Source organism: Chelmon rostratus, chromosome 22 (assembly GCF_017976325.1).
Source record: "Chelmon rostratus isolate fCheRos1 chromosome 22, fCheRos1.pri, whole genome shotgun sequence".
Classification (NCBI taxonomy): domain Eukaryota; kingdom Metazoa; phylum Chordata; class Actinopteri; order Chaetodontiformes; family Chaetodontidae; genus Chelmon; species Chelmon rostratus.
The window spans coordinates 16,170,516-16,193,802 of record NC_055679.1 but is presented as its reverse complement, the minus strand read 5'-3'; the positions used below and the strand labels follow the sequence as shown (position 1 = coordinate 16,193,802).

The window sequence follows — 23,287 nt, the reverse complement described above, 5'->3', positions numbered from 1 at the left end:
TCACATATTGAGACTGGACACAATGCAGCAGGCCTGCTCTTGACCTGCAAAAAGAGCAATGGAAATGGTAATGATGTTGAAAGTAGGAATGACATTATAATTCCCTTCCTGCTGTGCTGAGAGGGCTCTTTGTGGTTCATTTGCTGTGTATTTGCCTGATGCAGCCGCGTCGTCGCTCCCTGAGTGATTTGGATCTTTTACAAAACCTTTTCCTCTCATTAGTGTTTAAACCCGGAATCATCAACACCAGGGGCAGCAGCCATTTGTGGTGGTTAACAGACAGAAACAAAGCTGAGACTCATTGCCACGAGGACATGACATTAATCTGCACGTCTTTTCCCGCTCAGCCTGATCTTATAGCCTCAGTCTCTGAACACACACGTCAGTGTCTCACCCGTTTTAAGCTATCATAAGAAAGTCTTTTCCAGTTCATGTATATTATTTAGCAGTGCTTATGGCGAGATCTTAAATGAAGCGTATTTTCTAATTTTTGAGACAAATTGGCTTGACAATTAGATGTAGAGCTCACTGGTGACATTTTTTTCCAGAAGTTTCCAGAAGTCCACAAGCATGTCAACTTAAGCAGTCTGACTGACTGACTGGTAGCATTGTGGGTCCTTCATCTCTGACATATCACACCTAAGATTTACGGATGCAAATCTAATTCAAACCCTAAATAAATAGGAAGTTAGATACTGAATTTCACGAGTTTTTCCAACCTGACAGAAGGCTGATACTGGATGATCGTGCAAAACCCCGCAGGTCACATTTCTGACCGCTGCCGCAGCAAAGATAAGGCATGCAAGTTTGTGGATACGGCAAATAAACCCATCATCATTATCATCAATCAGGTATAGTTAAGGTTAATCAAGTCAAACCCTAGCTGGCGGTTAAACAAACATTATGATTACAGGAAAAAAAACGGCAGTAAGTGCTGGTCTGTGACAGTTAAACCTGCTTCACACCATCTATCGTCCTAACTTTGCCACACACAGAAAATGGCAAACTATTTCCTCGTATTTAAACTGAATGTTACGGACTAACAGCCTTAGCATGTTTCGAAGTGCATAAGTTCAGTGTTGGAAGTGGGGGAGGCAGCGAAACGTTTCCAAATCCGACATCACATTTCCTGCAGCGACTGTCCAGAGAGGGAGGTGAGAAAGTACAGTATGTGGGATTCAGTCGGACGGATCTCTTTTTCATTCTGCACACAACTACTTCTAGTACATTCTGTACGTACAAATGAGTACAACAACAAACACGCTTTCAAGGAAGCTGTCTGAAACGGTTTTCAGCCCCCTTCATGACGGCCGGCATTTTGCCCCGCTTTCAAGTGCATCCTCTCAAGTCTTTGCCTTTAGACATGGTCGGACAACACACTGAGTATTTGATACGGAGTACACTTGAGCCTTAAATCACGTGCTGTAGAATCATACAATATGAACATTATCTCTACGGATTCTGGGCTGTTTCATCCAGTTGTGGCACTGTCACATTGCTGGAACAATGAAATTTCATCTCATCGCAAAATAAGATAAACACCACAAAGTACCATCTTCATGCTTCAGTGGTGATCAAATATCACGTCTGACTGCAAATTACCAAAAGACTAGACGATCATTGTTCTCCATAAAGTCCTCTCTTTAAAAGCTGCCACCTACTCAGTAATAACTGAAACCTCACGCAGCCTTCTGCTTCTTAAACAAACCACCAAAATCACCTGCAGCTCTTCTCGTGCTCACATTGACTGCATGTGTTCAAAGCCTCAGGATGAAAAAAGCATTTCCTGGAGGCCACTGTGCCTCTGGACTGCGCCCCATCTGAGCTGAAAGTGGGTCAGCTGAACGGCTGCCTCGCTGGGTTTTTAGGTCTGTCTGTCGTGAGCTCCTTTAACTTCAGAGGCAGCCGGAGCGGCAGCGGGCCGAGCCCGGCTCCTCTGAGGTCACTGTCACAAAGCGTGAAAACTGTCATCCATTCATTACACTTTAGCTCCACTCTGAAGCTTACTACCATCGCAATCAAGAACCTCATCCTGAGACCTGTCACTGCCTCCCACTACATGACAGATCAACTCCGCGAATGTAATACTGTCCACATGATTCCCCTTTTATGAAATGACTCCACACTTTGTCATTTTTTTTTCTCTAAAAGAAATGAGGGTGTGATTGACTGAACATTAGTGGTGTTGAATTTGATCAGCACCGTTGCTGACGCTTGATGTATACTGCACAAGTTAAGGGCTAAAACGTATTGATTACTGATCAGGGAAGGGGTTAAACGCTCTATGAGAACAGTTTTCTTTCGATTAAAGTTTTTTGTGTAGAAAGGGAGATTTACCTGTGCAAGTGTGTGACTCAGTGTGTGAAGGAGCAGTCAGTGTTACTGTGTAATCTCAGGCTGTCAGTTCTGTTTATAATGGGGAGTTAGCTAGCCCAGTGAGGGACAGCGCTGTGTTCACGCACCGCATCTATTATCTGTCACACAACATCTGGCGCCAGGAAGCTGATGTGCGTCCTCATTCTGCTTTTTAAAACTCAGTCTCTGGAAAAAATAAAGCAGATGGATATCTGCAGGGGCTGTTTTCAATCAAGTAGAAAGAAAGAAAGAAATTCAGAGGCGAACTAAGTCCCAACAGTGCACTGCATCTTTTACAAGGCTAAGTGGCGAATACACAGACCCAACCGCCATGATACTCCTGTGAGATTGCTCTCAAGCTTCAATGACCATTGAATGCAACAAAAGGAGAATGTTGTGCAAAACCTGGGTAGGTCCTGATAAATCTCCGGAGAAATGAAGAGTTGGACCACATCGGAGGTGTGACCATACTTACGAAGGAACTTTGGCAACAACGACAGACACAGAGAGATTCGGAGAACAGATCCTTACCGTATTCTCTGTGAAATTGTAATCCAGGGAGTATTGTAATTTGCCCAGTTTCTGGTCCTCCTTGGGCTCGGCCTCTTTCTCCGTTTCAGTCAGCCCTGTCTCCGCATCCTCCTCATCCTTCAAGGCCTGAAGGAGACACCCACCAAGAGTCAGTGTCGCCTGTTTGTCGCTGCTGCTAGCACCCAGCCAGCCGTTCCCCGCCCAGGTCCTGCCAGTGGACCTACTCCTGCAAAAGCTGCCACTTGTTTTATGGTTTTTAGGGGGGAAACGGGGGGAAGCAAGCACTAAAACACCATAGCAGTTAACACCAGGACATGCTCTGTGATGCACTAAAGCCCCGGGCCTGGTCCCCTGATGATGCTTTTCTATCAATCTCTGGGTGTTTCTGTCTAAAGGGAGGAAAGATCAAATGATGGCGCCAGAGATGAGAGCAATGGGCAGGCATTAGAGGAAGAATGGGGGGAGGGTAGAGAGACATGGAGAGAGGACAGAAAGAAGGAGAGAGAGATGCTTCCGGAAAAGATCACAGTAAGACAATTCCGTTGATGTTATTTCAGGCAGATCGAGTCTCTGGCAAAAACACATACCAACTGGGAAGTGTCTGAAGTGGCAGAGAGTGAGAAGTGAAGTTGCCCTTTCGCTAGCCTGGCACTGAGGTAAGGGTAGCAGGTGGTGGCATTGGTGGGGGGGCGGGTGGAAGAGGGGTGGTGGTGGAGGAGTTTGTTATAAGACCAACATGCGATTGAAGAGGCAAGGACTAGATCTCAAGGTCATTCATTCAGCGTCAAAAGTTGCCTTCCAAGATGTCTCTTTCATTAGGCATGCAGAGCATTCTCTGTTGGACAAACCGGTGCTCTCGTGTGAGTCCCCATTCCCAAGTCTGCTTACGCCCTCAGACATACAGTCACATTGCCATCATGACCCCTAAAGCTTTCATGTTATCCCCTACGCCGATGGTAGCTAGAAGCATCATGCCAGCGGTGGGTGGGTAGGTGTTGGTAAAAGGGGTTGTAATGTACATCGGGGGCCCGCTCCTATCAGTTCGTCAAGTTGCTCATGTGAAAGCAAAAGGCTGAACAACACTGATTGGTTTTAAACATTTTCCCCTGAGCCACGTTGCCTCTGCCTTTTGGGAGCGAATCCAAATTGAGTGGTCTTTAGGTTCTCTTTGAGACGTGAAGGGGGGAGAAGTGGAGCAGGTAAAATGATTGAGGAAACAAAATCCCCTAATTTATCAAACGTTTATTTCCGATGGTTTCATGAGGTTAATCCAACTTTGATGCGTCTGTGCTCCAGGAGAGGTGTGATTTATTTCACCTCGGTCGACAGCTGTGAATGCAAATGCTAGTGTACGTCAAAAGCTTCCTTTTCATCACCAGTTTCAAAAGAACATTTACTTGTAGAGCCTCTCAATCATTCTACGTTTGCTCGCCGCCACTCGTTTGAAATGGAAATTAAAGATTCAAAAGGCAGGAGACTTTAGCTTGGCACAAACATCAGCATGGTTCAACCTTGTCAATGCGCACCCAGTGTTTCTCTCATACATATATATGTGCATATGCAGGTTGTACGCACATATATACAGTAGATATACATGTACTGTATGCATAGTTACATATATTTGGATCTACGGGAGTAAGTTGTTGTCAAGAGGCTACAAAAAAACATCAGAGCAGCAGGCTTAAGAAGATCCAACAGCAATTAGGAACCTACCGCCAGTGACCATCCCGAACAGTCATCAGACACAACACAGATAAGGAGGACATAGAAGGAAGAAACACAAATTAAAACAACCACACACAGGAGTTAACACACCAGAGTCTGGGCACACCAGGAGAAATGACCGCTTGCCTCGGAAGTGGCAGATTCACCGATCTCAGAGATTAGCTATTAAGGTGACCAATAACTGAGGTCCTTATTTTGATGAATGGTTATTTGAAACTATAAACTCGATGCTTCAAAGACGGTCAGGACGTTGGAAATTAATGGAAAATCTCCTCCTCTAACAAGCTAACTGATGCACTGTACTGCAGCTATTTGACTGAACTTCCAGGTTGTTAAAGCTTCAAACTATTCTCTGTTACACAAGAAGATAAATGAGTGTTTAACATTTAATTTATGCCGTCTTCTACATTAAGTAAGTCAAATGAACTATGAAAACAGTGGTTTCTTCTACTGTTCGGATCCACCTCTGATAGCAGAGATGTTGCAGCAAATTAAACACACTTAGTACATGTTTCCACTGAGGACGGCAGCATAATGACGCTCCGCTGGTGCAATTAGTGTGCTAACTCCATCTGAAGTGTCAGCATTCCAGTGCCTCCCATTACATTTTTGAAAGGTGGAGTTTAATGAAATTCCCTCCATTTGTTTATCATTTGGTGATGTCATTTCTCTGGGTGGATACCACTTCATTACACGGCAAACGTTACTCACACTCTTCAACAAGTGAGCAGGTCCTCATATGACAAAAAGAAACACTCACAGGAACAAAAAGTAGGAGAAAAAAAGAGAGACTGAAATACTCTCTCTTCACTCTGAAGCCATTTAAATGACTTCCATTAACTCTCCTGTAATTAGACTCAATTTTTTTTAATTAAGTGGAGAAATATCATAGTATGTAATGTATGTATCTCTTTGGCAACAATTAATGCATAATACAAACAGTGGAGGAAATGAGTATTCAACACGTCAACACATTTAGCGTATTTCCAATGCAGACATTCACATGAACTTGAGACCAGATGTTGGTATGAACTCAATAAAACTACACAAATCGTAATATTTCAATCCATAAAAATACCGATGTGCAATCCAGTGGGAATGACGTATTGAACATGCAACCTGAAATTTATTTAACACTAACTGGAGAGGCTTTTGTTTGCAATGACAGCTTCAAGGTGCTTCCTGTATGAAGATACTTATCTCTCTCGGTGTTGTGTTGTTATTACATGAGGAGATTTGTCTTTGCGTCGTATTGTTCGAGAAAAGTTCGATTTTTGTCTTTATGTTATTTAGCACACTTCAAATGAGCTTCAACATGACTGTTCTTCAGTCATGGAGCCTTCTGGCGTGCATGGAGATGGAGTGCACACAGGTCTTTCTGCAGCTCTTTTCGATTGGTCCTTGCCTCTTGAGCTACTCTTCTGACTAACTTCCTGACTGCGCACATGGAAATCTTATAAGGAGCTCCTGTAATTTTTTCCTGTGTCATTCCACTTCATTGCACATAACTTTTTCTTATGGATTAGAATGTCAAGACTTCTTTATGTGTGTAGTTTTATTGGGTTATTACCAATGTCTCAATGTCATGTGAAAAGCTGCATTGGAAACATGTTTAATGAAACACACATGTTGACTACTTATTTCCACCGCTGTACAAAGACATACAGTACAGTAGCAGCCATTGCATTAAAACAGGGACATTTTTGACAGCCATATTTGCAGTGAAATTATTTTCATACTGTTGGTGAAAACAAATTTAATGTGTTGATAGAGTTGCTGCAAATTGACCAATCAAATCTGCCACCATACAGCATTTAAAGAATAAAACTACAACACAAAAATTAATGTGTGAATGAAAAACACTAAACATTACTGGATATATTTAAAATACATTTATGGACAAATCATATTCTACTTCTAGCGTAACGTCATGCACAGAGGATCCAGCAAAAACGAAATGTTTTGCAGTAAGAATATTATTACATTAGCATGCGGGGATGGTTCCTGAATTTTAAGGAACAATAGTTCAAAGTCTTTACCTCGGTTTTGGCTCCATCCTTCACGTCCTTCATGTTGATGGCATTTTTGCCCTTGTCTTTGCCCTTCTTTTTGTTTTTCTTCTTGAATATCCATTTTTTGCAGATGCAGAAGCAGCATGCCAACACCAGGATGATTGCCACAAAGGCAATGGAGACAATGGCCCATGATGGCACTGGGGAAAGAGCAAACGGGAAAGAGTTTGGATCAAACGTCGGGGAGAAATAAAACGTTGCTGCATCTTGCAGAGAAGAAAACAACATTTCAGTGAAGTGGGCCAAGGCAGCAATTGAACCGAAGTTCCAGAAAGTGATTATAGCAACTGACAGGTGAGATAAAAGTAGGAAAATGTGTGTGCCTGCAGAGTTGGCACACCGGATCAACACCTAAGCCAGCACCCAGGTCCATCAAGGAGTGGCAGACTCCTAACGATCGGTCCTGACTAGCAGGACAAGACACGACTGCACAGCTTCAGCCAATTTAGTGGAAGTAACAGATGTTGGCATTTTCCACTTGCCATTTAAACAAAAGATTCTCAGACATCTGACAATTTCACAGCAATCACCGGCAACATAGAAGTTGGTGGGACTGAGGGCGGTGGTGATTTTGCCAGGTGTGCTTGAGAGACATAAACAGCAGTAAGACCATGACGAGCCAATGATGCATTCAAACCAAATGGGTTAACGGGTTTGGACACCCAGAGTCATATGCTCTCAGCTCCTGTATTACCTTAAAAAGAGAATGAAATTAGTCTTTCATGTTGAGATTTAATGCTTTACAGGTGGACTCCAGTTTTAGACAAAAACCTTCTCAGACTCCTCCACGTACAAGCCTAATCTCATTAGTTAAATTCAACATTTAGAGTTCAGAAATTCGAGGACAAGAGTGAGAGGGTGTCTTTAAATTTACATTTTGTATCACCTGCCAGTAATCCTACAGTCAAATTATCAATTTCCCTGTAATCCTGTCTTTGTCAAAGCATTTGCTTTCTGCCAGCTGAGCCATGTTGTTTCTGTGTGGAGAAAACTGTGCCACCTACCCAAACTCACACAGCTTGTCATGTAATAACCTTTAGGCTAATTAAAATGTCAAAGCAAATTAATGGTTTGGCTGTACTTCTTACTATTATTATTATTACAAGTTATTTTCACAATTTCCAAAGCAGACTGTAGGCTCAAGGATTTTTAATTTTCAAGACCACATAAAGATAAAAAGGGGTCTTGAAACTATAAAAATACAGAACAAGAAGTATTCTTTTGCTTTGGACAAAGTCACTTTATTGTGCTGTGTTTATGCCAGAACTCTTCTTTGATGGTGCATTCAGTTGCTTTTGGGAAGGTGGGAAAGTAAAGTTATTTGTATTTACATATAGACCATTTGGTTTGGTGTCTGAAAGAACCAGAAAGCTGCTTATAAGATGACTGATTCAACGACAGACCACTTCACTGGATCCAGACAATCTTTTCCCTCTTTGTCCACTTTCTAACTATGGAAACTGAAAACAAAATGATTTTATGATTTTAATGCAAAGAAATTCCTTATTTCGTGTGAATTGACAAATAGAGGAACAAACCACTACAACAGGCCCCATTCAATGCAAAAAAATAGCTACATATCATAATAATCTTTCAAAAATCTGTCCACTTTTGTCTTATTTTACACTGAAGAACAAGAGACGGCTGCTGCAGATCACTTCTCGAACAGATATCAGGGTATGAAATCTAAAACACCTTGTAGCACATTTTACCTTACAAAGATCATTTGGGCTTTTAAGCTTAAATTGCTTGAAGGAGCAAATTAATTCTACTTTTATAAACAGATGACATGTTTTAATGCTACTTTAAAACCACAGGAGTCCAGACAACAAATTATGGATTATCATGCAGCAAAGTGAAGAAAGCAGCAGCTACCCTGAAATGAGGAAACTGATCCACAAACAGTTTGAGCGCTAAGCGCCTCCTGAGCAGCTCTTCCCCTTAGAATGCAGCTTACTTCCTGTTTAATGGTCATACCGGCCAACGTATGAAAGATATAACTGAACACCAGTAACAGATTACAGACAGATGATGAGGCCAAGAATTGCTCACCAAGTACATTCATTTACTGACATTAACATCACACATCTGTCAGTGTTTCCAGCAGTATGTAACAACGGTTCCTGATCGTGTCATCAATTAATCATGAAACGTGACATGGGCCTGATTAAGCAACACAAGTTGAATGGATGGATGGATAAACCAATTAAAAAAATAACCAGATTTACATTAAAACCAACATATGAAACATGAAACTAATTATTTATGCAATATTGTTTATTATACCATGGTCTGGGTGAATACTCGATTCTGATTGGCTGCAGGGTGTCCGTTAAAAGTGTTATAGGACACCTATAAAAGAAGTTCCGGTCAAATAGCCTGATTGTTCTAAATTATTCCGCTGGCTCAAATGCTAGTTGGTAACCGTGGCAACAGAAACTCAGAACATACGTTAACATACGTTATTTCACAGTTTATTTATCACAACGGCAAGACAGTAGACAAAACATGAGTGATTTTATAGTTTCATTTAACCTATTTGGTAAGATCGATTTAGGAAACTATCTGTGGACTTTGATTCTTTGAAACAAATTTTCGCATCATCCTCTGGACAAACACGAGCGGTAAGAGGTGCACTTGTCCTCTGAAATGATACTTTGCAACGTAACATAACGTTAAGTAATCATCTCACTTCCCTCCACTGATTAGGCCTAATATAAGAGCTGGGGCCAACTGAGCAGCAGGTTCTGTGGCCAGAGCTGGTTACCTTGGCAACGTGTCACAACGAGAGATATTAAATAGTCTGCTCAGCCGCTTCTTGTGAAAAACTTATGATTTTAACGGTAAAAAACAACATAATTGATATAACATTTATTTTTTTCGTAAGTGACCATGGTATAAGCGTGATAATGCCCTTCGAGGTGTCCATTATCAGAAATGAATGGACTTCGCGGAAGCTCCGCATCGTCCATTCATTTCTGATAACGGACACCTCGTTGGGCATTATCCCTTACTTAATATCTATAACACCTTCATTTTTTATACCTTTGTTGATTTGTATGCGAGGAAACTAAAACCTGTGCTTTTTAAGCAAAAAACCCTGCTTTGTTGCATTTCTAGGATTAAAACTGCTTTTAAGTTGATAAATCAGAAACAGTGATTTGATGTGAGTGGCATATGAGTTGTTGTTTCCTCCAACATATGTCGCTGCTCTGCTGCAATGACCTGGCTGGAGAAACTGGACAAGCAGCAGTCACCTACAGACTGCCTCAGCTCAACAACACAGTGACAGCCATCTGCAAACACAGTGACACCTATCTCAACTATAGTCAGCAGTCAGCTAGTGCTCCCAGGTGGTACCACACACACACACACACACACACACACACACACACAAATGCAATGATGGAGGGAGAAGTGGGTTGTTTTAAGTACCGGAGCGACAACATGACGTCCAGATGGGCGGAAAATAATGAGAGACCTCGCAACAGACTTCTCCCTTCAGCAGTCATAATTGTTGCTCCTTCATTCTCGGCAGACACCAAACACCTGGCAGCCCACCCCTCATTTTAATGGAGAGGAATAACAGACAAATTAGCCAATTTTAGGAGCATGTTTTTTGGCTTCTGTCAGTGCTACTTTGAAAGGTAAAGGAGTCATTCTCACAGAGGCTGAAAAACATGCATTACTGAAAAGAATAATTAAAAATGTCCATCTTCCTCTTGAGAAAGACAAAATGCCACATGACACACGCACACACATAGTTCCTGTCATGGTTCATCTTAGGAATTAGCCCAAAAGTGGTCATAAATCCGACAAACCAACAGATAACACAAACCAGGTCAAACTCCAGACCTTTGAAGGCTTTATCGAAAAAAGTCCGAAAGGACCCATCAGAACAGAAAAGTATATTACAGTCTATCACTTTGGGGTTTTGCTCACCAGCATTCAGCTGTGGTTTCTCCGCCATGGTCCGAGGGGAGAGGGAGAGGAGAAAAATCGATGCTCTGTTGACAAAATCAATAAGCACTCTCCTCCGAGGAAAAACAGTGACTGATGCTCTAAAATAACTTTAGGATCTACAGCTTTGGCCTCGCCTCTGAGCGCTGTGGTAATGGAGGAGATACTGGATGAGACTTGTTTACAATGAGCCACCCAAAACCTGCAGCATTTCCTTTAAAAAGATGAAACTATACAGCAAATAAACTGGGGGTCAGGTACTGATTGTTGGGTTTGTGCAGTAGATGGATTAAAAGCAGACTGAATTCTTCATGCAAATTTGCAAATCTGGTTGTTATTGTGCGCAAAACAGATTCAAGGGAAAGTCAAAGTCAAATATCTGCACTTAAAGTTAGATTTTTCATACAGATTTGTGGTGCAAACTTTTAATTAGACTCCATTCAAAAAGTAATCCAAACTAATAGCTTATTAAAGCTGTTAATGAACATTTACAAGTGCTTTGTAGATACAATAATGGCTAATCTTGGCTTGCCACGTTCTGAAAAATCGAGCCGATTGGTTGGATTGTTTGACCTCTGACACTACCACAGTGGCTCTGGACCAAATTTCCTTTTATTAACAACTTAATAATTTACAACTGCAGACTACAGAGTTAAAAGATAACCTTTGTTTGTCCTTTGGTTATAATGTAGTTACATGTTGGCAATCATTTATAAATGCTTGCAAATCTTAATAAATTGTGAATATGTGGTCCAGATTCTGTGCAGCTCTTTTTAATCAGTCACATGGATTAAATTAATGATTCCTTAACGATTAATACTAGTATTTATAAACCCTTATGAACCTAGAAAGGCTTCATGGGTGCCAGATATATTATTACTCAGAGCCTCAGAGTGACTGACTTGACAGACAAGTTCCGGCAACATCTCCACTTCTTTTATAAAAATCCTGCTGACACTTAAAAACGCCGGAGACCTCTAACCTTGGACAAAATAGGAGCATTCGTCAGAGGCTTATACCTCCCGAGGATCTGTGGCACATTCCAGCACTTGGAACAGCTACTTTAACCTCCCACATACAAATCCTAGCACAAAATAAAGCAAGAAGTCTTTTAATGGAAGCGTCAGAGATGTGACAGGTTCGTACTTCAAGCTGGCAAAGCACAGGGATGAGCAATCACCTCTCTGAAGGAACCAAATGGAAGCTCTGATTGAAAGAAATCAAAATAAATATACTGTAAAATCTGTCTTTCATAACCCCAAATGCATATGTCAGCCTTCAGCCATTCCAGCATTTCATCAACGCCTGATGGAATGTCATTTAGTCAGTTATAGTGGAAGTCAATCCATGAACGCAGCCCTTATCGTATTCATCAAGCGTGCGTCTTCCGACGAAAGGCAATTCTGTGTTCCTTAATTAAAGGAACCTGAGTCCCAGAAAGCAATAAAAGCATCCCGTAATTAACTACATTGTGAGAGTGTCGTTTCTCGAGAGAGAAATAGAGCGAGAAAGTGAAAGAGCGAGTGAGTACTGAGTGCACACTGCACTTCAACTCCCAGCACTTATCTCTTGTTCCGCCGAGCGACATGGCATGGAAAATGGAGTTTCTCTAATGGGTGGGTTGCCCATGATGAAATCCATGTTTGCTGTCCCTCAAGGCTCAAATCTCTTTTCAGCACTGTCATTGAAATGGTGTGGCACGGTGGAAAACCAGAGCTCTAAACAATGAGAAACCTTCACAGTGACTCAGACAGTGAGGGACATCTGCTACGCTGTGTGGAGTCCATCTACTGTCTTTTATTCTGGACTTTTCACAGTTGTCTGGTATTCTGCTCAGATCGTAAAGCCCTTTGTGGCACATGTGCAATTTGTGATTTTGGGCCATGCAAATAAAAACTGACTCGATTTTTTTACAGCAAACACCCAAGAGCACACAGTTTGCGCAAGGCTGCGTGTGGAATAAAGCGTAGAACATAATCTTACAAAGTTTATTTTGTTTGTGTCTGAATTCCTGTCGTAATGAAACTCTACTTCCTGATTCTTATGGGGATCCGGATAAAAAAATCATAAGCATGAAAGAAAATATCAAAAAACTGCTTTGTAGGATTATATAAACAAACTTCCGCCATCCTGTCAATGCCAGAATCCCTTTGGATGCAGGTTGTGGAGGTTATCGTACTTGCAGACTAATTTGGCCAGAAGTAGTGCACTGTGTGGAAGCCTTGTTAGGCTCCAGATCAACAACCACAGACGGCTTTCAGGTGATCTGATATCTTGAAGGTTTTCACCTGTTGGGGAGGAATGGCTCAAGATGGCTAATTATATTGCTTCTATACTCCTAAATATTTCAGCTTTGTCTGAATCAATCAGAGGCACGTCGAGGAATTGAACAGCTGTGGCAAACAGTTATACGGTTAGATTTGGAGGAAAAGGCCAAGGATTCTGCTGGGAGGACTAATCCCACCTTAACAAGCACACACACACACACACACACACACACAGAGAGAGACATTAAATCTTAAAGTCAACAACACCAACAGCTTAGCACACAAGGAGGGGAGTGAAGTGTTGGAGCACCAAATGGCCTGAAATGAGGGTATTAGCAGTGTATTCAGTGAATAATGTCAGGTTACAAAGGTTGCTGTGTACACCTATATAGAATGAATATGATTGGATGATAATATTCAGCTGGTGAAGCTTGTACAAAAGACAGCTCAAGCCAATCAGTTAAAGCCAGTGTAAGTTAAATGCTCTCTGCATCTTATTAGCACATCTACCTGCATGCTTTGATTGAAGCTTAATGCAAGGAACCACTCCTAAGAGTGCATCAAAGGTTGACAGTACACTGAAAATATATTCACATCGAAATCTAGACCCCATTCATGTTCCACTTTGGGTTCTAAATTATCCAAACTGCAAGGCCCTTGGAGAAAAACAGCATCAGTGGACGGGGACTGTTTGCAGAGAAAGACCCGGGGAATGAAAGCATCTGTTCCTTCTTACAGTGAGGTGGCTGTGGTAACCACTGAGCCATAACTCATCCCAGCAATGTAACAATAAAGAGAGAAAACCTCCTTCCTTTTCATATCACACTCACATTACTTCTCAGAACATACTCGTGCTTCGTGGTTCCAGGCAAACCAGTGGAAATATTAATTCCACTGAATAATACCATCACAGAGCTCGGAATGACAGATCTATATTTAGCCAGTAGAATAGGAAATGTAATTTGCCAAAACCTCAGCCCAGCTGATTTTGGCTCAGATGCAGCACCATGCTGGGTTTGGGTTCCCTGAGAAGCTTATCAGATCTAATTTTTGAGCTGTGAAAGGAGGTCAAAGAGCAGCAACGTCAGCATAAAGCGAAAAGCCAAGTTTCACTGGCTGACATTTTGTGTCCTTTACACATAGGCGTTCTGAAAGTCACACCATAGACGTACAGTAAGAGAGAAAGTATAAAATACATGCAGGCCTATGAGTCACTCCTCCTGTATGTGTCACTGTGTGAGATCATTATGAACTCACGAGGAAAGAAATATGCAAGTAAAGACCATCCAGTATACATTAACTTATTGTAGAAATGCCTTTAGCCCATGTACGTTTTTTCATTAAATCACGTTTTAGTACTTAAAGGGACAATTCCCATTTAGTACAACTTGTCCTTCATTGTTATCAGTAACACAACACCCAAAAAAGTTGGGATGCTGTTTAATCCTTTTTGATATATATATTCAACTGACCAGAGTACAAAGACAATATATTTAATGTTTGAGCTCATCAGCTTCATTGATTTTTGTAAATATCTGATTATTCTGATGCAGCAACACGTTTCAAACAAGTTGGGACAGGAGCAACAAAAGACTGGGCAAGATGTGGAACGCTCCAAAAACACCTGTTTGGATCATTCCACAGGTAAACAGGTTGATTGGTAACAGGTGATAGCATCATGATTGGGTATGAAAGGAGCATCCTGGAAAGGCTCAGTCGCTCACAGCGAGGATGGAGCGAGGTTCAACACTTTGTGAACACATGATTCGATAAAGGAGATTAATACATGAGCTCCGGAACATTTCAGGAAACAGTCAGTAAACACAGTTTAAATGACTGTTTTCTGTTTTTATTCACATTTTACAGAGTCCCAACTTTTTTGGAATCAGGATGTTCTACGACCGACAGTTCTCACCATAGTTCTGTGCACAGACAGCTTTCTTGTGCAAGGACAGATTAGTTTTGGTTTTACCTCCAGTACTGTGGTTTAGATCATCTGACTGTTTGCAACCTCTTTGACATTCTGATTGCTTGTTTTTTTTCTTGTATCCATTGTACACATTTATATTACACCCCTCCATCTGCTGAGGAAGATCTTGTGATACAGTCAAAGGCTCCAGAACTCTTACCGAATAGAACTTGAGGTGATTGTTTTACCAACTAATATAATCTAGATTTCAACTAGATTTTGTGCCATGAATCTGTGTTTACTCCCGATCTGTGTATGTGATTAGCATTAGTTTTTGTCACTTACACTGACGACTACGCCAAATTTCTGTCATAAAGATGAAGAGAAAGGTTTTGTGAACTGGATAGTTTGGTGGACCCATTCAAATGGGCAGCATTTGTGTGTGTGTGTGTGTGTGTGTAATATTGCATCTGGGTTATATCCACTTCCAGCAGCCCACACTAATCCAATGTGACAGGACCCTGTTGGTCAATTAACCTTGACATTATATCGTGTTATGCTCACGAGAGCAACACTCTGTCCGCGCCCTTTCCCTGCAGTGGCTTGTTTAAGCAAACAATATGAGTGCAGCAGGGAGCGTCTTCACGATCTGTGACTGGCTATAAAGCAACAGAGAGACGATAATGAAACTGTACTCAGAGATCCTGTGTGTGACTTTCTCCTTTTATACCCAACAAGATTTAATTTGAAATGGGCTGGTCTCTTTCTTTGTGATTTGGCTGAATTAGGTCTTTCTATTCTGTCTGCCCCCATTACTCTGATTATTATCAGAAAATGTGCACCCATCAACACAATGCATTTGCAGGAAATCCTCCGAGTTGAAGTGATTACATTAACAGTGCATGAGGTGGATTTACAACAATAGATGCGATAATGACATGAGACAGAGGAGCAGTGGTTGTCATTTCGAGGCACAAAGAAAAGTAGAGCAGCTAAATGTGGTGGACAGCTTCAGAGTAAAGGTGTATTCAATCCGAATGTATAAGGAATGACTCATTCAAACTTATGTTTGTGGTGGTCAGTGTTTCATTTTTGGTTCAGTTCATTTGGCCATTTGAATTTGGGCAACACCAAATTTAAGCACCAAAGTGCAGCGTCACAGAGCTTTCAGCATGGCTGTAGACCAGGGGTGGGCAAACTTTTTCACTTGTGGGCCACAAAGGGTTCTAAAATTTGACTGGGGGGCTGGACCAGGAGCAGATGGATGGAGTGTTTTGGTAATCCACCTCATAAGAGAAAATAAAATATCATGAGATATGTAGAAAACATGTGCTTTAATTTCAATTGAAAATGAACAAAAGCATTACAACTAAATATCTGTCTTTGAAGTCCCACAGAACTGAGCTATTTATTGAAATGACTCTTAAAACACTATAAATTAAATGAATAAAATATTTTTTTATTATTTTAAAGCACTGAAAGTTGTGTTATCCTTCAGGATATCATCATCATCACTCTCCTCCTGACTGTCTTTATTTAAAAAACGGTAGGAGATGCAGGTCTACTTGTCCTCTCCTTCTATTCAATCATCCCTAATGCCAAAACTCAACAACGAGGAGCGCGAGGACGGAACAGTGACAACGCACCAGTATGTGGAGCGCGTTATATTTGATCGCGTTGCATTTGCGCACTTGGTTTTGAGAACGTACGTGCACCTGAGCACCACATATGTGCATCCCTTAACAGACAGGACATGTAACATGTCAGGCTTATTGAAGAAATTATTTTCAAATGCATTTTTTACATAACACAACGGAGAAACTTTAATTTCAGTGGGAACAGTGTTGTTGGTCTCCCTTTTTATCCACCGCATCAGTCTGGAGTCAGTTTTCTTGCTGTATCATAGTCTTTAAACACCGCCACAGTCTCTTGGCATATCAGGCATACAGCAGCTGATCGGTGTTCAGTAAAAAATATTTAGTTGTCCACTCCTTATTGAAAACTGGACATTCTCTGTCCACTTTTCTTTTCTTAGCTATGCTCATCTTTACAGAAGGGCTGAGGGTCGAAGAGTAAAGCGCAAACGTGGAGTAATACGCCGCACCTCAACAAAGCTCAATGTATCTAGAGTGCGCCATCTATTGGGAAAAAGCCAGAATTGCAGGGAAAATAAAACATTAACAAGGTTTATTAATATAATTTGTTCAAGTTCGGCGGGCCGGATTAAAATTTGTAATGGGCCGCATATGGCCCTCGGGCCGTAGTTTGCCCATGCCTGCTGTAGACTCAGTCTTGTTTTGTTTTCTTCATGAAAAGCTAATTATGTTTATGGTATTTTTTTTAAATTATTATTTTGTTAGCATTTAGCAAGCTCACACGCGTCTTATAGAAACCCTACGGGGGCTGCACTTGGCTGCTAACAAAATGATCCTTTTCATCAAGGTTAAAATGACAAGGTGTATTTTTTGTGCTGTCCAGCTCAATAGCAAATGTCCATTTAACTTTCAGGTTTTACAAAGACCAATGAAAAGAACACTTTTGGCGAGTGGATCAGAGGCGAGCTTGAAAAGGGGGCAGACTTCGGCTCTCTATAATAGATGTTGATCTAATGGCCAGACATCACTTAAGCCTTAAAAGCCTTATATAACAAAATAAAAAGGCTAACTACCTGGACTGCTGCTCATATTCAGCTAATTCTGAGTGTTCACAGGTGGAATATCACGGCAAAGTGCACAAACGTCCCATCTTGTTTACAAAAGCTTCGGAACGCATATTTCATCCTCAGATGCAGAAAAAGTCTCTGATCTCACAGGATAATGATATCTGACACCTGCAGAGGTGAAAAGACAGAAGATCAGTTTCCCATCTGTTGACTGAAGAGGTAAGCCGGTGCTGCTCGAGTCTGATCCGGCTTTGTTTGGACCAGGCCCTGATGGTGTCTCGTGGCAGGCAAACTTTTGTAAAGCGAGGGCAGAGAGGAGAGAGCAAGGCTCGTCGCCTGAGCAGCAGGCAGGCAGAGGCGAACAGCTCTGCTGGTCTGTCACCGTAATCCCCTTTAATAAACTCTGCTGTCTGCTGACTGTGAGCAGCCACAGAGTCAAACAAGTTGAGACACATTAAAAGTCCAAGGTACGGATCTTTTTGTAGTTTTCATTGAGCTTCGTCTTAAGTTACACCACAACTGAATGTTAGTCTTGACAATGCACAAGAGTTTTAGCCCTAAAGGTCCAAGAGTGCATAAGAAAAATATTTCTGAGTATGTAAATAAAGCAAATAAAGATAAGATGCATCACTTTGGGGTTAGCTCAGGTAGGAGGCTGAATTCAATTCAGCACTTTCATTTGGTAAGCTGCTGTCTGGACTTTGTCAGAACATTTTTTTAAAATCAACAATATCATCAAAATATGACAAACTGCTACCACAGTGGGGGAAACACACAACTATTAGGCAAAACTTGCACAATCATGGCAGATTATTAGAAAGCAAAGATTTTAGGACTTAAATAAATATCTTTTTAAAATGTTTGAGGGAGCCTTTGGCTGCCTGAAAGCTAACAGCCCCTGATAAATAAGAAAAAAAAGGAAACAGCACTATTTATTTTCCTGAAATGTCAATCGCCTGTCTGTGTTATTTGGAGTAATGGCTGGTGGAGCCAGCAGTCATGGATCAAACAGCCTCCGCGTTCAGAGGTTAATTGTTATCGGGAAGTAAACCCTTGGGTGTTTAGAAAACTTACTGAGAAATTCAATACATCGGTTTCCTTGGAGGCAACCTCGCTCCTCAAAGAGGAGTCACAATATGGTTTAGTATGATTACACAGTCGAACCTCTGCACGTGTGTGTGTGTGTGTGTGCTCATGTTTCTGTGGAAGCGGAAGACTCAATCATTCACAAATTAATTAAAAGGATGTATTTCTGCAGAGGGAATTTTGGCACAAGCATTTTGTGCAACACAATCATGTTGGTCTATTCTAATGAGCTCTTGTTGTCTCTGATTTTAATTACTGTAGAGGATGCTTTTCTCTACTTTTATCCACTTCTTCAAATGTTGATCATGTGTGTTTCTATTTAGCGTGTTTATCTAGAAAAGATGGTGTCAGCCATTCCAGTGTGAAGATTTTCTAGTTTTCTGAGCTGTTGGTCAGACAAAATAAGCTCTAGGAACTTCTGATTTTTCTCTAATTTTTCACTATTTTCTGACATTTTATAGACCAACAATTAATAGAATAATTGGTAAATACTCAGCAGAATAATTAATGATTGTTACTTGCAGCCCTACATGGCATCAGATTTGATCTGAAAGCCATAATGAAACCATGTGTTTATGAATAAACCTACCAACTAGAACAAGCAGATGTCAGATTGGATAAAATATGCATGTAAACATATTTTTTCCTGAAACATGTTCAGAATAGTTAAAAAAAAAAAATCAAGCACAGTATATTCAGAAAGATTTAAATTTAGTCTCCTGCATTTTGCCATCATCCAACAGATGGGGCTGAGGCAGTATCCCCTGCTCAGAGAGGTGTCCTGCAGATCCTGATGGACAGAAATGCAGCAACAAGTTAGGCCAGTTTGACAGCTCCATGCGGCCAGCCGCAAAGCCTGCAGGGCTTAAACTGGGTTATAAGCCCAAAAGGAAACCGTCTGCAGCAGCAGTAGAGAGGCTGCGCATTCGGCTGCTCCTCTCGCATATTCCTTGTTAAATCTGCTACCTGACTGTCTCCAGACAGTATCGATATTCCGCGGAGTAAACAAGTCTTGGGGCATTCATCATGAGCTTTGCAGCATCGGGGTGCAAACTCACTGCCTTTGATTGAGGTGATGGAGTGAGAAAACAGTAATTTAAAACTCTGTATAACTGACAGGCTTTTTATGGGGATAACTTTTTCTGCCTATGGTATACAATTCACACTTTATATTAAGGTACACATACTTACCATTGACTCGTCGCTAAGTAGTGTGCATATTATCAGCATATTGGCTCTTTATTAGTCGTTATAAAGCACGTATTAATGTTTTAATCCCAGGTTAAGGTCATTTACGTTTTGGGTTAGGTTATCAGGATTGTAATTCATGTACAACTTCCTTGCTTACAATGATTCATCAGAAATTAGAGATTACGGAAGGAAATCTTTTAGCTACTGGCCTAGTAGTCGTAGACTATGGCCATTCAGAATAAGGTATAAATAAGTGCTTTAAATTGACCAATAAGAGCCAATATGTTACTAATATGTATGCTAATAAGCAGCTAGTTAACAGTGAATATGTATTTCTTAATATAAAGTGTTACTGAAACCCTCATTTGGTTATTCTGCACATTACAATGTCAAAATTTGGAAGCAATGATGAATCGTCTACTTTAGTTCTGAAGATGATGTGAAAAAGCTGTTGTCAGATGTGGCAGGAATAGCAATACATTTCAGTGACAGACACTCGATGCCGAGCCAAAGGGGACACCAACCCCTGCAGCCCCATATTGGATTCACAATACTGAACATTGTCGATCCTTTTCATTCACCCTCTGCTGCAAAGCACGCTTTCAAAATGCGCTCCCATTTACCCTCAATGAAAACGTCCTGTCCAAGCCGGCTCGTAGAAAAAGCGAGTTATCTGAATACAAAATTGGTCTTTTATTTTGGTAAACAGTCAGCGTGGTGCAAACAAACACTCCTCTGCGGAAAGACAAATTTTTCATACTGACTCCCTGCACTATTACATCTCTGGAAAGGAGAATCTAGTGGTGGTGTCATTTGTGTTGTTGCTGAAGAAATAGGGCTTCTTTTCCACAGGAGCCATTTCCTGTTGTGAGAATTACTTCCACATGAGCCTGTGGATGTATCTATATTTCAATTTCTGCTAAATGAAAAAGAACCCTTCGATCTCCAGGCGGTGCTCTCTCCCGGACGACACAATGACGTCACATAGTTAATACTGCAAACTTCTCTGGGCAATAACTAGTGGATGTGGAGGAATTTGGTTCGAATGTTTGGTGGAGGTGTTGTAATATGTGGAAATGAAGAGACAGATTTGACTGAAAGCACAAGTAAGACAGAAAAACAGAAAATCTAACAGCAAATAATAAAGCCTGTCACGCATAATTTAACAATTTATCATGTCAAACACTTGAATTATTGCTGCCAGATGTTTATTCTCCACTTCAAATGTGGTTACTTCTGTCATAACATAATTTAGGAAGACAATTCCATCTGAGCCAATCACTGCAGGAAATGCTTGGACTTGTTTCAGCCTGAAGCAACGGAATGAAAGATGCAGTAAAATACGTCTTAACCTGATTCACCGGAAGTCTTTGTTAGAGGTCACTGGTAACTCTGATGTTTCCATGTGCGTCAGCAGCAAAAGTTCACTCACAACCACTGCTGAATCATTTTCGAGTCAGAGTTACACTAGAATCACACTGAAAGGTTTCTTCCGTGATGCATTCATTTTGAATCAGAGGGAGTGTAATTATAGACACATCACATGTCGCTGCGAGGCTGCTGAATAAAAGCATTGATGAAAGGCGTGACACCTGCACGCGAGTGTATGTTTGAGGTATGCAATATGTATTTATGTATATTTATGCCTGCTGCTTGAGATGATTGTACTTCTGCATGTATTTTCTTTGCATGCTGTGTGAATTGTTCGATGTTTATCTCCCTTGGTGTGTTGGATAACCAGACCTGTAATCATGCAGCACCAATCATCGGCTTACTGGTTTGTACACAACTGTGCAAAAGTTTGAAATCGCCTGCAACAAAAGCTTGACTAGGTACAGTCAGATGGCTGAGAGGACCTCTCTATATTTTTCAATGGTCTTTCATGCTTTTACATTGTAGAAAGTCCTCAAAATAGATGTTATTCTGTGTGAAAGGTTTAGAAAAAAGTAATGTTTTATCAATGGAGACAAAACATAGCTCTGAGGAACAGTTGAATAAAAACTCACCAGTCACTGGTAAAAGAAATTGGTAACTCTTTCTTTTAAAGTACACATTTTCACCATTAACTAGTTAGCAAGCATATTAGCATCTTATTGGTGCTTGATTAGTCATTATTAAACACTTATTAGTGGCTTACTCTGGGGTTGAGGGTCACTGGTATTTGTTGGGTTATTAAGATGATAATTCATGTACAGCAACGTCCTTACTTATTATCAATAAACAGTAATTAGGAGGTTATTGGAGGAAAACTCTTAGCTAATGGCCTAGTAGTAGTAGTAGTATAATATGTACAATATATATATACAACTGTCAGAAAGTAGTAAAAAAACGGCCATTACAATTACCCAGAATTCAAGGCGGGATCTTTAAATTGTTGCTTTGTCCAACCAACAATTGTGATACTCACTTTACAGTCATAGAACACAAACAAAACCAACAAATATTAGAATTTGGGGCATTTTTGCTTTAAAAATGTTGACTAATCAATAAATTGATGACCACGCTTACCAGAGGAAGTAGTCACACTTACATGGGATTTTGTTCAGCTCGTTCATGAACTTGTCCTTCAGCTTGGAAAAGGCCTCGTCCTTCTCGCCGGTGCCGGGGCCGGCCATGTTGGTGGTGTTGGAGCCGGCCGTGGCGGAGGAGGCGGTGGTGGGCTCGGGCGCCGCCGCCGCCAGCGCTTCCCTTCGACTCTCATCCATGGTGGCGATGCTGGGAAGCCAGGCAGATGCTGAACAAGGGGAGGAAGAGAAAGAGAAAACAGAGGGGGTTTGATTTTTTTTGCCGCTGTGACAGATGCATGTCAGAGGCAGCGCGCTCGCCTTGTCAGATGACTGAGCTGACGCAGACCGTGTGAGCAGCTGCTGGCTCAGCCTGGGTAAACATCAGCTGGGGTCCAGAATGAATTGGCCAGCTCGCTGAATTCAGAACAAAGCTACTCGCTCATTGCTTAAACTCCAGATTAGCATCACAGAGCAGAGATAAAATGATTATTTATTACTCTCACACAGCAGTGGCAGTAAATCTCAGCACTGCTACTGGCTTAATTGAAATGATGTGCTTTTACAAGACAACCCAAAAGTACAGTAAATAATGTTGCAGTACAGAGAAGATTACTCATCCACTATCTTATCACATCATGCTCTTTGTACACAACAGGTGTATTTACTTTACATTCAGGTCTTTTGTGAGGGGGAAGAAGGAAATAATGCATTGCTTCGATTAACTGGTGCTTTGTGTATGTGTGTGTGTGTGTGCACACACGTGTGGATACACTCATGTGGCCATGCATGTGCAGTGCTGTGTAATGTACTGTATATCACAGCAGCCTCGCCTCTGAACATGTTATCACCTCGGTCTCACTGTGGGGGGTTCGTTCCACATGAAGTTTACACACGATTTCAATTCTGCCTCAGGACAACAGAAGGAGACACTTAACATACATCACTATGGCAATAAGGAATCTGTGGCTTCATGGTGTTATAAGTACCAAAATATATACTCCACACACTGAGCAGGAACTTGT

At 41.2% G+C, this 23,287-nt stretch overlaps 1 protein-coding gene across 1 annotated transcript in view; it reads right to left on the bottom strand.

Moving 5' to 3' along the window:
• Positions 1-23,287, bottom strand: part of syt1a (synaptotagmin Ia) — a 91,293-nt gene that overhangs the window by 27,630 nt on the left and 40,376 nt on the right. The window contains exons 2-4 of the mRNA XM_041963744.1: positions 22,289-22,492; positions 6,651-6,823; positions 2,887-3,012 (exon numbers count right to left, since the gene is read on the bottom strand). Of these exons, the coding sequence (XP_041819678.1) occupies positions 2,887-3,012; positions 6,651-6,823; positions 22,289-22,463 (474 nt within the window). The 5' untranslated portion in view covers positions 22,464-22,492. The remainder of the gene's footprint in view (positions 1-2,886; positions 3,013-6,650; positions 6,824-22,288; positions 22,493-23,287) is intronic.